Source organism: Rhea americana, unplaced genomic scaffold (assembly GCF_003343005.1).
Source record: "Rhea americana isolate MKP2758 unplaced genomic scaffold, rheAme1 scaffold_23, whole genome shotgun sequence".
Lineage (NCBI taxonomy): Eukaryota > Metazoa > Chordata > Aves > Rheiformes > Rheidae > Rhea > Rhea americana.
The window spans coordinates 2,021,475-2,035,798 of record NW_028186346.1 but is presented as its reverse complement, the minus strand read 5'-3'; the positions used below and the strand labels follow the sequence as shown (position 1 = coordinate 2,035,798).

The 14,324-nt window shown below is 35.9% G+C and overlaps 1 protein-coding gene across 1 annotated transcript in view; it reads right to left on the bottom strand.

The window, feature by feature from the left end:
- Positions 1-14,324, bottom strand: part of GPC5 (glypican 5) — a 712,598-nt gene that overhangs the window by 542,265 nt on the left and 156,009 nt on the right. The window contains exons 5-6 of the mRNA XM_085306027.1: positions 5,807-5,940; positions 1,631-1,756 (exon numbers count right to left, since the gene is read on the bottom strand). Of these exons, the coding sequence (XP_085162153.1) occupies positions 1,631-1,756; positions 5,807-5,940 (260 nt within the window). The remainder of the gene's footprint in view (positions 1-1,630; positions 1,757-5,806; positions 5,941-14,324) is intronic.

The window sequence follows — 14,324 nt, the reverse complement described above, 5'->3', positions numbered from 1 at the left end:
AATAGTTTAATAAGGAAGGTTAGGCATTAAATTAAGATCAAAGGGATCCTACATTTAAGATATGGAGCTTTTGTCACCATTTATATCTTTAGGTTGAGCCCAAAATAAATAAATTGCACTAATAAATTATTGTTAGTCAAATTAAAATATTTTTCAAAAACACTGTGGTCTAGAATTTAGTATTCCAGAATTCCATTGCTATGTGAGGACTGAAGCTTCTAATCATATTTCTTCTTAAAGGATACTATTATTATAGTATAGGACTATGCTATTGTAATAGTAATAGTACTATAGTACTATAATGGTATAGTACTGTAATAGTATAGCATAGTACTATARTATAATAATAACTAAAATACAATACTATGATATAGTATAATGTAGCTTCAAGAAGATATAACGTTAATAGTGAGAAAGTAAGCAGTCAAAAGTAACAATACAAGAAATTATTTTTTAGGAAGTCTGTAATTATAAGATACCTATTTCAAATTCTTAATGAAATAATGGCAGGAGTAACTTTTAATTCATCTCAGGAATGGCAGGAAAACAAAGGCCAGAAGGCAAGGTTCAGATGAAATGTGAAATATGGATACCTAAAGACATACCATCTTGAGAAGACTGTTGAAAATTAAGATCGAATTTTCCATTGACCCTGTTTAAAGTGAGTCAACCCCTCATTGGGTCTCAATGCTGCCAAAACACTGGACTACACAGGCAGATAGAGAAAAGCAGGCCTGCAGGTGTTTGCTGAATGGGCATTTATTAAAATGTCTTTAAATATCATTAAGCAATGAATTAATTCCTATATGGCATATATACAGACACCTGAGAATGTAGGTTGTCACCCCACCTTCTACGTAGTACCAGCTATCTCCTGCTCACCTTTAGGTGAGCCTTCAGCCACCTTCTCTAGTACTACTTAAGTTTGGTATTAACAGTATTATCTTCTTAAAAAAATAATTAAAATGAACCTTTTTGATATTTCAGTCTCTCTCATCACAAGGACTCCCTGCTCAAATACTTGCTTTGGTGATGAGAACAATAAAGCAAGAAATACAGATATCTCCTCTCTGAAAGTCTTTCTGACATCAAGAAATGTTAGTGTTTTGTAAACTGTGAAGGATATTGATTCCAGAGGTACACATGCACAGAGCATGGCAGTTTATAATAATCACTTCTTTGCCATTGCTACTGAATGATGGCTCCCAGGCCACTGCTTCCATAAAATACACTTGTTTCACCTTTAAGGCAGTTTATCTTAGTGTTTTAACTTTTAGTCCTCCCCTGAGAACCTATATATATTAAGAGATTAGTTCACTCTTCAGAGGCAGAGAAAGTTTTAAGCAAAAAAGCTTGAGTTCATTATCACACAGTTTGTATCAAAAGGAGCTTTTTATAAATACTAAATTCGAACAAAAACACAAATTCTCTTTTTCCAACTGCATTTTGTAAATATCAAATCTGCTTTTTTTCCTAACCAATGCAAGGTTAAGCTTCATAAGTTTGAAGGAGGAATCTCTGAGGAAGAGAGATACAGTGAGATTTTTTCTTTTTTATTGCTTATAGGTAAAGTCATTTTTAGAAAAAACAAGGAACACAAGAAAAATATAAAAGGGAGTAAAAAAGGTACCTTCTTACAACGTCTTCTCCATTCCAGCATGGGAGTCCATCGGCAGCTGCTAACTCATTGGCACACAGCTGATCAGCCAGGCCGCCGTAAAAAGCTCTGTAGAGCCGGAGGTGGCTGATAAATTCCCTGCACAGAGGAACACGGGAAATAATTGACAGTGTCAATCAATAACATTAAACAGTACAGCTTTCATGTGTTGCTACAAGTAGATGAAGAATGTGCTGTTTTTAATACTCACTATCGGTTCCAATGCCTTTCTTCATCAATTTGTCAATTTTCCTTTTAGATAAACATGATTCTCTCAGATATATTTCAGGATTTTACAAACCTGATAATACCCTTAGTTAAAGTCAGACAAAATAATTTACTCATGCTCTGGAAAAGGAATTATTTTCCTCCACTTGAAATGTTCTTGCTTAGTTCTGATACAGCTTACAATACTACCTTTGTACAAATATACTAGTATTTCCAAATAAAGCATAGCAATTAAGAAAAGAGGCTTCATATGACAATAATTAGGTATACAAATAGGTTGTCTGTTTTTCAAAAGCTATCAACTAGATCCCTACAGAGTGTTACAAATACTACAAAGAGTATTTGTTAGAGTTATGGAACAATTCAAGGTTTAAGGTGTAGATCTTAAATAATAGATATTTAAGCTACCATCTGAAAAATGACATCAATTTTATCGTGTGCTGTGCTAGTAGAGTATACTTTTATTTATATGTTGATTTTTTAAATAATTCTCAAGGTGCCCAGAGCTAACAATAGTTTTTATATTTAAATCAAAAGAAATGAATGCCTTTTCAGTTAGTTTGTTTGTAACTAGACTGTGATATTTATGTTTCATAAAGTGTTTGCTAATGTATTGAAAATCCTGAGAGACTCATTCCCGCTGTGAAAAATATAAATATTTATTTATCCTGGTCTAAAACATCACAGTCTACTAAGTTATCTATGACCCACAGGCACAAAGAAGAAAGACATCAGCAAATGGTGTACTCATTGCTCTGTAAGCCAGAAAGCTTCATGTAATGTTAACTTCTTGTCTAGTGTCTGGAACCGGAAAAAAGATGCTATAAATATTCTATCCATTTCCCAATGTTTAGCTAACATTAGTCTAACGTGGCATAAGAAATTAAATTAAGTAATGCTGACTTGAAATTAGAACAGAAAAAATATGAGTCTATATACAGTCTGTTATTTAAAATCCACATGTTCTTTCTTGACATTCTAGAGTAAACACTTTTACACAAAGCACAATGATTTAAATTTACTACTCCTATTAAATGCTATTAAATGTAATATGAACACACTACTAAGTCTAAAACTGTAGTTCTGAAAATCTCAAGTAGAGTCATATATTGCATATGCAGAATATATTTTAAATACATGAATATGATACATCTATATTCTTCCAACCATGAATTCTGTATTACTCCAGCCCCAAACTGCATCACTGTGCATAGTATGTTTGCAATTTTCCTCCATTTTCCATCAAGTGGGATTTTATTTTAACTGTGCCTGGTGTCCTCTGGGTTTACATAGTGGATGAAAACTAGTGATTACAGGCTCTTCTTATAGTAAATAGTAGGAATTTCTTTCACACAATCAGTCTGAGTATAATGCAGAAATGGAAATAAATACAGCTGCTGTAATATCTTGTGACAAACTGTATTATAACAGAAAGGTCAGTCATTCAGTTTATTAGTAAATATATCCTGAGGCAAAGCAGAAGTTAATATAGAAGTAATAACTGAYTTCAACCCCTGTAGATATCTGACCAAAGTAGTTAGAAGGGCAGATGGTTTGAATGTCAATTTTCACATCATCATCTTCTAGACCAGATAGCATATAATTATAGGCAGCTGAGCACAAATGTGCAATTATAGTCAGCAGAAGCTACAGATATTTCTTATCTGCTTTTTTGGAAATGTTCACTTTCTACAGTTTTATTCAACTTGCTAAAAGCTTCCTACAATGTTCCATTCTGGAAGAAAGAGCATTATAATTTTTTAAGATTGTATACTATTATGGAAGGTTAGCATTCCTTTTCATTCATCACACAAATTCTAGCTTCAAAAGCACAGCAACATTTCCATTTCTTCTTGTGCCACACGGCACTAGAGAACATCAGCCAAGGACAGTGCTGTTTAAGCTGTCTGATTTTGAAAATAATTTAGGAAAAAGTTTAGGCAGAGATAGCCCAACACGTACTTCAAAATGTAAGACTTCAACTGAGGATACATTTGAAAAATATCAGGAAATTATGGAACTTTTAAGACACAGATAAGCAACGTTTTTAAGGATAACAGCCATTGACCAAGTCCTACACAGTTTGGGAGAAGCATCCTCTTTTCTGCTAAAGCTCGTGAGATCAGCCAAGATCCAGCTGCTGCCACCAGTCCACGGGCAGTAAATAAAGCGGAGTTTCACTCAGAGACTAGCGCTTCCTTAAAAGCAGGCTCTAACCATTTCCTGAAGTTACTCTTCCATCTGAGGAATTGTTACGGTTGCCATGGGAATGGCAAGCGGAATAGAAAGCGACTGTGACTAAAAGGGAAGGAGGTGATCCAGGAGGTAACGAACACGGAGACGGCGTGAACAGTGRAGTTGTTAAAGTGAAATCTGTGCCAGGGGATCTCAGACTCTTCCTCCTCCGCCCCCGCCATGCCTTTGGTGCAGGGCCTGCCACACTCCACAAGGTGGTCCCAGCACCTCAGGCGGAGGGACAACAACTGCTCTGTGCTGCCACCCGCTGCCACGTCTCCTGAGGTGTCTCTGAGTGCTGGTGAGGTCAGTCTGTGCACCACTTATTTGGAATCGGGCTACAGCYCCGGATTAAGTGAGATTTTAGAATATGGTTCTATATTTGCAGGGCACTGGCAAGAGGAGGACAAATGACCGCACAAAATGGATAGAGGAAAATGTGTCTGTTTAATATGTGTTGCCTGAGGAGCTTCTATGCTGGCTAAAACAGACCCCTGTTTTGCATCTCTTTCCCTCCCCACAATGTTCCTCTAAATCTCACTTGCTTTCACCRCTATTTGGAACATGAAGGACCTTGCACTAGCTAGATTAGTGGCCTTTAAGCACATAGGTACTCTACTTCTCCAAAATCAATGCTGAGCAATTATTCCCTGCAACTGTTTCACTTCTTCCTTCTGCACTACAAACTGAAGTGAAAGGAAAAAGAGGACAAAATACTTTCTGTATTTTAGCAAATAATAATAATAAATGTCTTTAGTTTCAATTAAGACTCCTTAAGGCTTGTTACTCCTTATAGTCATTAAAGACTTGATTCATTTCCCAAAACGTAGATATCTGGTGCCCTGTGAGATGCTCTCAGGCATTCCGGGTATCTGCACAGTGCTGAAGGGCACAACACAACTTGCAGGACAAATRCATCCTTCCTGGCAGCAGCAGATCAGCTGGGGTCACTAACGTATCCCCAAACAGTCCTAAATGCTTGCTTCTATGTGGGCAAATGAACCGAGTCCTCCTCTCCACTGACTACAACACAGCTTAAACACCCAGCTCATATGCAGACATCTGCATCTTTAGGTAAATTTTACCTTGTGATGCTGAACTGGGTATAAATCATAGAACCATAGACCAAATCCCAAAGTCCTTGCTGTCACCTGAATTAAACGTATACTGGCAAAAGAACTAGTGAAAAATCAAAAGGATTTGCTTGGAGCAGGATTTCAAGATTTTAGCCCTAAGTGCTTAGTTGTCTCATTTTCAACAGAAAGGTGAGTATATGGGAACAAAATCATTCATTCTTTTATGTCTGATCAATTTGTACAAATAGTCTTGTGATAACAGTGGCAATCACTTCTTGACAGATTTAATAACGCTTACACATGTGCCGATTAAGTATAATCTGAAGACTAGCACACAAAGATATAGCTAACATTCATATTTTAGCAACATTACCCATTCTTTTTAAATCACCCTRCTCCTGTGTCCATTATTTCAGAAAACTTAATCTAATCATAAAACAACTCATTCAGAAACAGACTAGAAGAGATTTTGTTGTTGAAATGCTTTATTCCTTTCAGTCTCTATTTATTCTCCACTAATGCATGCCATTGCATTGAATATAATCTATTCTGTTGTAAAATTGATGGCTTACTTTATTCTTTCTTTCTGGTTGTAAAACTAATGTCTTACTTTCTTCTGTTGGCAAGGGTTTCTTCGCCGTCTCTTGAGAACATCTTCAACCTTTGATTATCTTTGTTCTGATCAAAGGAGCAACCTGGCGACTGCGTCAGCTTTCTTGCAGGAGGACCACATATCTTGTTCACCTAAAAGGAAAATAAGACATAAGGCAGAAAGAACATACATAAACAAAAATAATTCTCTAGTTCTCAATTCAGTTTAAGTGCACTTTAATAAGAAAGGAAGCCTGTGCACAGCTCATGAAGATGAACTAAAAARGTTTCATTAAGTATGACACTTGTCAACATTGATGTCCACAATGAATGCATTAAACACATAATTAGTCTTTATATAAAGAAACAAACAAACAAAAACATCTCCTGCTTTTAAAGGAATACAAAGTGTATAAGTAAGTCACCACATGCATTTTATTGATGGTGTGTATTTTTATTCCTATCAGGAAACTGTATTGTTATGTAGATAGTAACAGCAACCTAAGAGATCAGGAAGTGTTGTGAACAACAGTGTATTTCCATTTTTCTGTGATGTACCCCAATCACATTTTTAATATGCGTTGAACTTTGTGATTTCTTTCACAGTTGATGAATTATTATGGCGTGTTCAGCATAGTTACCCAGAGCATATAGWGAACACTTAGCATGATAGAAACTTGCATTACAACTTTGCAAGATGTAAATTTAATGATCCAAGATGAAAGTTTAATGGTTCAGACCATAGATGTTGAAAATATCAAGGGATTTTATATGTCTGGCTTTCTGATCTCAGTATCAATAGATACAAATTTATATCAACTCCCATTTTCCTCTTTACAAAATGCTCAGTACCACATTTTATACTATAGAGGATATCAATTCATGATCACAGCTCCTTATTCTTCCTAGTCACTGAAGAAAAATAATTAGAGTCACACATTTTTATTAAATAAGATATACTTCATGGTAAGGATCAAATCTGACCAGATATTAAGCAGTGAACAGCATATATCTTGTATAAGCTAGTACACATGCACTACTGGAAAACTAATATTGTATATGAATTGTTAAAACTTGGTTCCAATATGTAGTCAACCTTCTTAAGAGGAAGAGGGAGAAAGGAGAGCACTTTTGGCTCTAAGACAGGGATCCAATTTCTGAAGCAAAAGTATATTCAGAATGCTCCCACAAAAAAGAGGAAAGGGTGTGTATGTGTTACACAGCAAGGATCTTTTTTTTCCTCTTGCTTATGTCCTCACATGTAAGAGCAAAGAAAATAAATCTGTTTCAGCTTATCATCACTTACATCAAAGTCTTACACAGAATACCTGAAAATGCAATAGTATTGGCTCAGAAATATACTTTAAATTTAAAATAAAAGGAATATATCCAATCTTCATGTGTGTGTGTTTTGTTTTGTTTTGTTTTGTTTTGTTTTGTTTTGTATGCATGGTTGCGTGGTGGTGCAAGCAGTGATAACCAAAGACTTGTAGAGTGTGCTCACTTAGGCCAGATAAAGGAAGAATGGATTCACATTTTTAGTTCCTACAGAAGAAATGTTCATTGTATGAACTGAAGAGTCACATGAATTTGAGATTCACATGTCTAAATACAGGTGTCCAAACTATATTTTGATTCTCGGAATTCTCCACACGCTCTCCAGGTTTCACCTATCCTTGTGCAAATATGCCAGTTAACTGCCACATTTCACCATTTCACCTAAGTAACGATCTAGCCTTTCAGCCATTCTGTACCACTCTGATCCTGATCTTCCACAGGAAGAAAATTGCTTTTCTTTTTACTTGTCTCACTTTGCTCCTGTTGTTCCCTGACATGGCACATATTATACATGTGATCAGAGTTATATGACAAGGAAGCAACTGATGTTTTAAGTTACCTCAKTATGGGCTTGCCTTAGGGGGTTAGTCTTTGTCTTCTCAAGATTGAAAATAAGGGTTTAATAGACAGTGAGTCAGATCCAGATGTTTGGGAAGGAGGATCTTTGTCTTGTGACAGACAGGGGATAGTTGTGTAAATTGTATAGACTTATGTGCCTTGTCCAAGCACTCGCAGAGACTGGCTGCAGGGTGGGAGACCATGAGAAATGGAGCAACGTGATGCAGATGTTCCACTAGCTAATACAGCCTTACTCTGCTCTAAGCAGATGAGTACCAGTCCTTTGGGTCAGGAAAAAGAATAGAACAGAACAGAAAAGAAAAGAAAAAGGGCTGGTTCCAGTTATAGCAAACTGAAAAAAACATATACATTTAGATCTATTAAGAAGGCAATAATATTAACATCTATCTATACTTCTTGAATTTCTAATAAAATCTCTGTATATTTTACTATGGCTAGAAGGAAAAAACAAAGAAACTCAGTAAATTTTACAGGCATAGTGGTTTGGAGTATGGGCTATTTTGTTTTACATATTGCATATTTGTTTCAAAATCACTGTCTAATGCCTTTTTTCTGTATTTACTTTCTTTAAGTGAAAGTCCCAGGAAAGGCAGTATGCAATATTGGGAATTTTGCATTTACTGACACTTTTATAAGAAAACTTCTGTTTCAAACATTTTTTTTCTTTAAACATAATCTTAGATAAATTTTGCATACATAAATACTACGAGAATCTGGTCATTATCTGAAATATCTTTTTAAGAACTATTTTTTTTTCAAAAGCCATCTGTAGAAAATTCTTAAAGCAGAGCTGCTGAAAACAGCATTAGTTAAACTTTTAAAAAGTATTTGTACAGCACCATGTACACTTCCATCATCCCATAACGAAGTACTCGACAGTAACCATATGGCCGAGAACTCAGTTATATTAATGATATATGTGAGATGTGCTATGTTAATGGTTTGTGCGAGCTTTCAGCTCATTCACCTTTAGCAAAGTCACTTTTACTTTTCAGACATAGTTTCTGCAGGATGAGCTACTTCAGCATGTACAAGCATGCACTCTGACAACATCTTCATCTCTGTCCTTTCTCAACTCTCTTATATTTAAAATCCTGGGACCGCTGTCTGACTGACTGGCATCGTGTGATGCTAGTTCTCCTTTTTATGCTTTGAAACATCACACTCGTGTTATTCACCCAGCTGAACCCAATCTGTCCATTTTTTTCAACTGTTCACTGGTGGCTGTCACTTTTATGTCATGTTTAAACCATTAAACGTATATGCATGTCAAAGGCCTCCCTCACTGGCTTAGTCTTCATTGTCACCCAGTTTTGTCATTAAACTGTTGCACACATAAAAAGGTCATATAGTCTTATCTTGCCTCAGGTGCCTGTTCTGCCTGTGAGCAAAATCATTTTAAAGGAACAATGTCTGAATTTCACTTTCCAGTACAGAGCAGGCTATATTCTAAAAAAAAAAAAAAAAATAGACACACTTTCCCCTAAAAGCTTCTACTTTTCTGATGCACTATTTAGGTCTCTGGGAATGACTATATGGCATAAATGTAATGCCACTTAACTGCATTTCCAATGTTTTCATGAGGACTATTACATTCATTAACCACATTGTTTCTTTATTTTTAGCCTTTGGGCTGCAAATTTAACCTTCCTATTAAAAAATCAGTCAGTGCTATCAGTGTCAGTCTTCAGAGACATAGACTGACATGATAACTTTGAGACTAGGGGAATGTTCTCACTATGCTTTTGAGCTAACGATCATTTTGCCATAGTATCCGAACATAACGCATTCTTACCCTCCTCCAGTTACACTGGAAGGGTATTCCCATTGAACGTTTTCACAAACAGAGTGTTTTCTTGGCTTCAAACATAAACCCCTAAAAGAGCATGTAAAATGATTCTTTAAGGGGACTGAAAATTCCCTGAAAAAAGAGAGACAGAAAAAAATCACCAAAAAAATTACATAGGAGAGAATTAGATTTCAGTAAGATTTAGAGATGACTATAAAATCTTAAAACAGACAAGCCTAATAAACTTATTAGTGTTTTCAAAAAATATTCCTGTTTGATTGTTCTTAAACAAATACTACCCAATATTTAGGGGCATAAAGACAAACCTCAGAATATGATAAAACTCCTCATTTCCACCATTCAGACAAACCTATTGTCATTATACTCAGCATGCCGTTATTATGCACAATTTGTATGCCACAGTATGATGACTGGGTTAATTAAAATCTCTTGTAATAACCATGCACTTAAATTGCAATTAGTGCCACATATGAACTTTATGGTAGTTTGATTTTGCTTGGTGTAATTCTATAGAACTTCTGTGGTTGCTTATACTTTGTAAAACTGGAGCATTATAAACTTTTACCTTTACTAGATTTACATTTACATTTACTATGCTGGATAATGATGTGAGCATCACAACAGTAATGGTGGGTAACTATCCTCTAAGTTCATATGTTTGATAGGAAAAATCTGTTACATTTTATGGTATTTTTTTCCTACTACAGAAATGGTTCTTTCTGATCGCAGCGTTAGCACTGAAATGACAGATTATTTCCATTCTGAACATTTTTTCCACTCTGAACTGTGATGATCATGCCTACATTTATTTTAAAGAATGAAAATAAAGGTGGCATTTCCTTTTTAAGAAGACAAGAGCAGAAGGAAATACATATATATATATATATATACACATATATATACACACAAGCACACACATACTGATACACATGTGTGTGTATTTATGTATGTGTATGTATGGATGAACATTCACATAAATATATCTTTTCCACTGCTTATGTTTGTATCTACAGCATGGAGACACACAGAGGAGCTACAAGCAGGCTGGGTTACGTACCAGAAGCGGTCTTGCTCCAAACCTTGAGAGTTTAGACTAACTTTACTAAAGCTAAAAAGCCCAGTTGGAAAATGATTGAAGTAAACTGGATGCCCTGTGCTACTGCACACTTCAAACTAGCCATGCCAAGTCTCTGTGATTAACTATACCATAATCTTTTAACCCCGCCACTGCGACAGAAATAAATCTCAGGAAGCCTGAGACCCATTGCTCCGGTTTGGGTCATGAGCTGATGTGAACTACTCTGAAAAGATGACTATCTCCTAGTCCTGCAGTGTTTCTGGTATTTAATTGTTAACACTTTTTTCATTAGGTTAATAACCTTTGTATATTTTTGACATATGCATCTCTCAGCTCTCCCATAAATAGGATATATGCCAAGTATTTGCTAGATTAGGACACCATGTCTCAAACCTGCAAGACATTATTAGTGCGACAGACATCAGTGTATACAAGCATTTAAAACTACTTGTATTTAATGCGTGTTTCCATTCAGTGTTTAGTTTGGTGGCCCTCAGTTCTAGCAATCACATCACAATTTTTCCAACATCTCTTATAGTTAATGAGACAAAACCCTTCAGATATTCAAATACTCACGAACAACTGGACAGCTGAAGTCCAGCAGTTCTAAAACAAGTCTAGAGATGGCAGGGAAGTACTGGATGATACAGATAGATAGAAAGGCAGATAGACAGAAAGAAAGAAAGAAAGAAAGAAGGAAGGCAGGAAAGAAAGAAAATTTGTGAATAAGTTAATTTTATTTGGCTTTCTAGGAATAAAAAAAAAAAATGAGTATTTTCTTCAAGAGATGTATTCTTCATTAGCCACAAATATTTCTAGTAAYAGACTGCTAATCAAAGAACCCAAAATATTTTTCCAGAAAAAGTGTCTTTAATATTTATGAATTTTTCCTTGATTCATATTTAATCCTTGTAAGTGGATGTATAATATTTTCAGGTAGATTGGAACGTGTAAAACAGAGGAGAAAAAGAGAAATACACCACACACTTTTCCAATAGCCAATCTTTGAGAGTAGCACAGGAAAGGATCGTTTCTCCGTTACCAGGCACCATAGGGTCTTGGCACTTTTTGATTGTCTAAGCAGGTGAAAATGAAGATGTCTCAAAGTAAGATTTGCTTCTCTTTTTAACTTCTAACAATCTCCAGCTGTGCTACGGCTACAACAGGCAATATAGCYCCACACTTAGCTCTGCTTCAGCTGATTGTTTTCTTCTAGTTAAACCACAAGAGGGAGCACCACCATTTCAATATCTTTTCCAAGTGCTCGAGCTAGCTTCTATAGTTTGTTGCTTGTAGCAGACTATTTAACGTGAAACTTTAGTTGAAAAGCAAAATGTATTCTGATATGTGAGAGTGTGCATACATATGAAAGACAGAAGGACTTAGAATGAGACAAAATTCAAGTTTTTGAGTACAGGGACAACAAGAATTAATTTATTACAATGTGCTGTTTCTTCTTCAGAAGAGGAAAGAAGAAAGGGAATGGGACTGTCTTAYGAAAGAGCAATGGAGTATCACCAATGCTGACAGTGCAGAGGAGTCATGCAAAAATAGGGTAATGTCCTTGTTTCCCTTGTAAAYGTTGTGTGCTTTATTGTTCCTAAACTAATTGTTTCCTTTTCTCCATCATTGTTTCACAATTCCTGGCAATAGGTTTTAGATTTCCAGAATTCAAAGTTCTATAGCAATAGCAGTATATAATTTTACAAGCTTCATACATAAACTTCATCATTTTACAGAATTTATGAGATGAGTCCAAGACAACTTAAAAGAGAAAAACATTGTGAAACAGCAGCCTAGAGATTTACAGACTAAAGTTGATACTTAGAATGATATTTCTATAAATTATTAAACCCTCAATTTATAATCACCTGCAAGACAAATCTCAGATGGACTTGCCAAAGAATGATCATTTCAAACCATTTTTTTTTCAAAATTGTAATTAAAAGCTTGGCTGATACATTGAAAAGTACATTTATAAATCTTCCAACTGGGATGGAGCTGGAAGCAGTTTCAAGCATATGAGAGAACTGATCAAATTCAAAACAATCTTGTTACATTTAAAAATTTTCCCACACCCAAACAGATGAAATTTAACAGAGAGAAATACACAATGCAAAAATACAAGAGGAAGACCTCCCAGCAAGGTAGTAGGTGCCTCATCAGAAAAAAAAAATACCCCCACAAAAAAACAACAAAAAAGAACATTGCAAAGAAAAGCAAATCCTCTTCATACACACACACACGTATAAAGCACTATACTGGAGATACTTGAATTAATCATTCCACTGCTTGGCACTAGTGCAGCATCAGACTGACAGGTATCTTTTGGAGGACCAAATTAAGGCAAGACTTACAACCCAAGATGAAAAATACTAAGAGGCTGCAAAACAATTTTTTTTAAACAAATATTTTTTGAGGAGGGTTTGCAAAACATAGCATCCAAGCTCTTGTGTTTTGGGGGCCACAGTCCAAAACTTTGATGTGACCGGGACTCATATCCTACTCATTCTGTTATAGCTACCAAAGCCTAAGTTCTTGAGACTGCTCTCATATCCTGTGAATCTTTAATTATCTCTGATTTCCTTCATTGTTTTGCATGTTCTGCTTGTAAAATAAAATCTAATAGCCCATTAAATATGTTACTTAATATAATTTTAATTTGCATCTTCTGCTCTTTAATTACCCAAAACTTCAATGTTTTTAATTCTGCTGCTCCTTTCAGGAGGCACTAACACTCAGCAGGTCTGGCAGTAAAACTAGTTTCTTCTTCTGAATGGGGGTGGGAGGGAAGGAAACGATTTTTTTTTTAATGGCTTAATGTTAGGGGAAATCCTAGTGTTCTTGGCCAAGTCACCCTGCAGCCAGAATACAGCACTGCCAGTTCAAACTCTTCAAAGGCAGTTCAACAAAACTGCTTCTTGTGAGAGGCTGCCAGCTCTCCTGATCCAAGTCTGCTTCAGTGGATGCCAAGGTGTTTCATTTACGCTYGGTGAAAACACTCTGTGGTTCTCCTCTGAAAAGCAATTATATAAAACCAGCAGTATTCCTATTCCCAAGATCAGCTCCCTCTGTATGCTCAGACTGATGTAGCTATGCTCTCTAGTGGTTAAAATATACTTTATTGCTTCTTATTTCTGCGCGCCCTGCAAGTGCAGCTCTGAGTTGGAGGGCTAACATTATGCCTTCTTGTCTGCTACTGGCAGAATTGTTCATTAAACCTAACTATAAGTCTATCCAGCGTCACCTGTGTAAACCAAACGAAATTCAGCAGTGTTGCGTGACTGCCAATGAAAGCAGAAATGGGGCTATATAACCTTTATCAGGCATGTTACCCACTTAAAACATGGAACTTACTGTAACTTACAACTGATAGAGCTTGTAGAAGCAAAATAAGTTGACTGTGTCAGCATATTTTCACGATGTGCTTACGCTTTCTGGCAGCCTGTGATTTATGTTCCAAAACTGTGAAGGAGAGAGCAGTTTTGTAAGTAAGAACTGTTATGAAAGCATGTAAGTCAATAAAATCATGCCCACTTACAATGGTGGTCATAATGCATTATTTCATTTACTGTAGGACACTATCAAGAACTTTAGATAATTCTAGGGTCAACTTCTCATGATAAGAAAGAATCAAAAACCATCTGGGAAAAAAATGAAGAAGATGAGGAACAAAAGCCAGTATCTAGATAGCCGACATTTCAGAGAACCTGGAAGTTTCTCCCCTCTTCC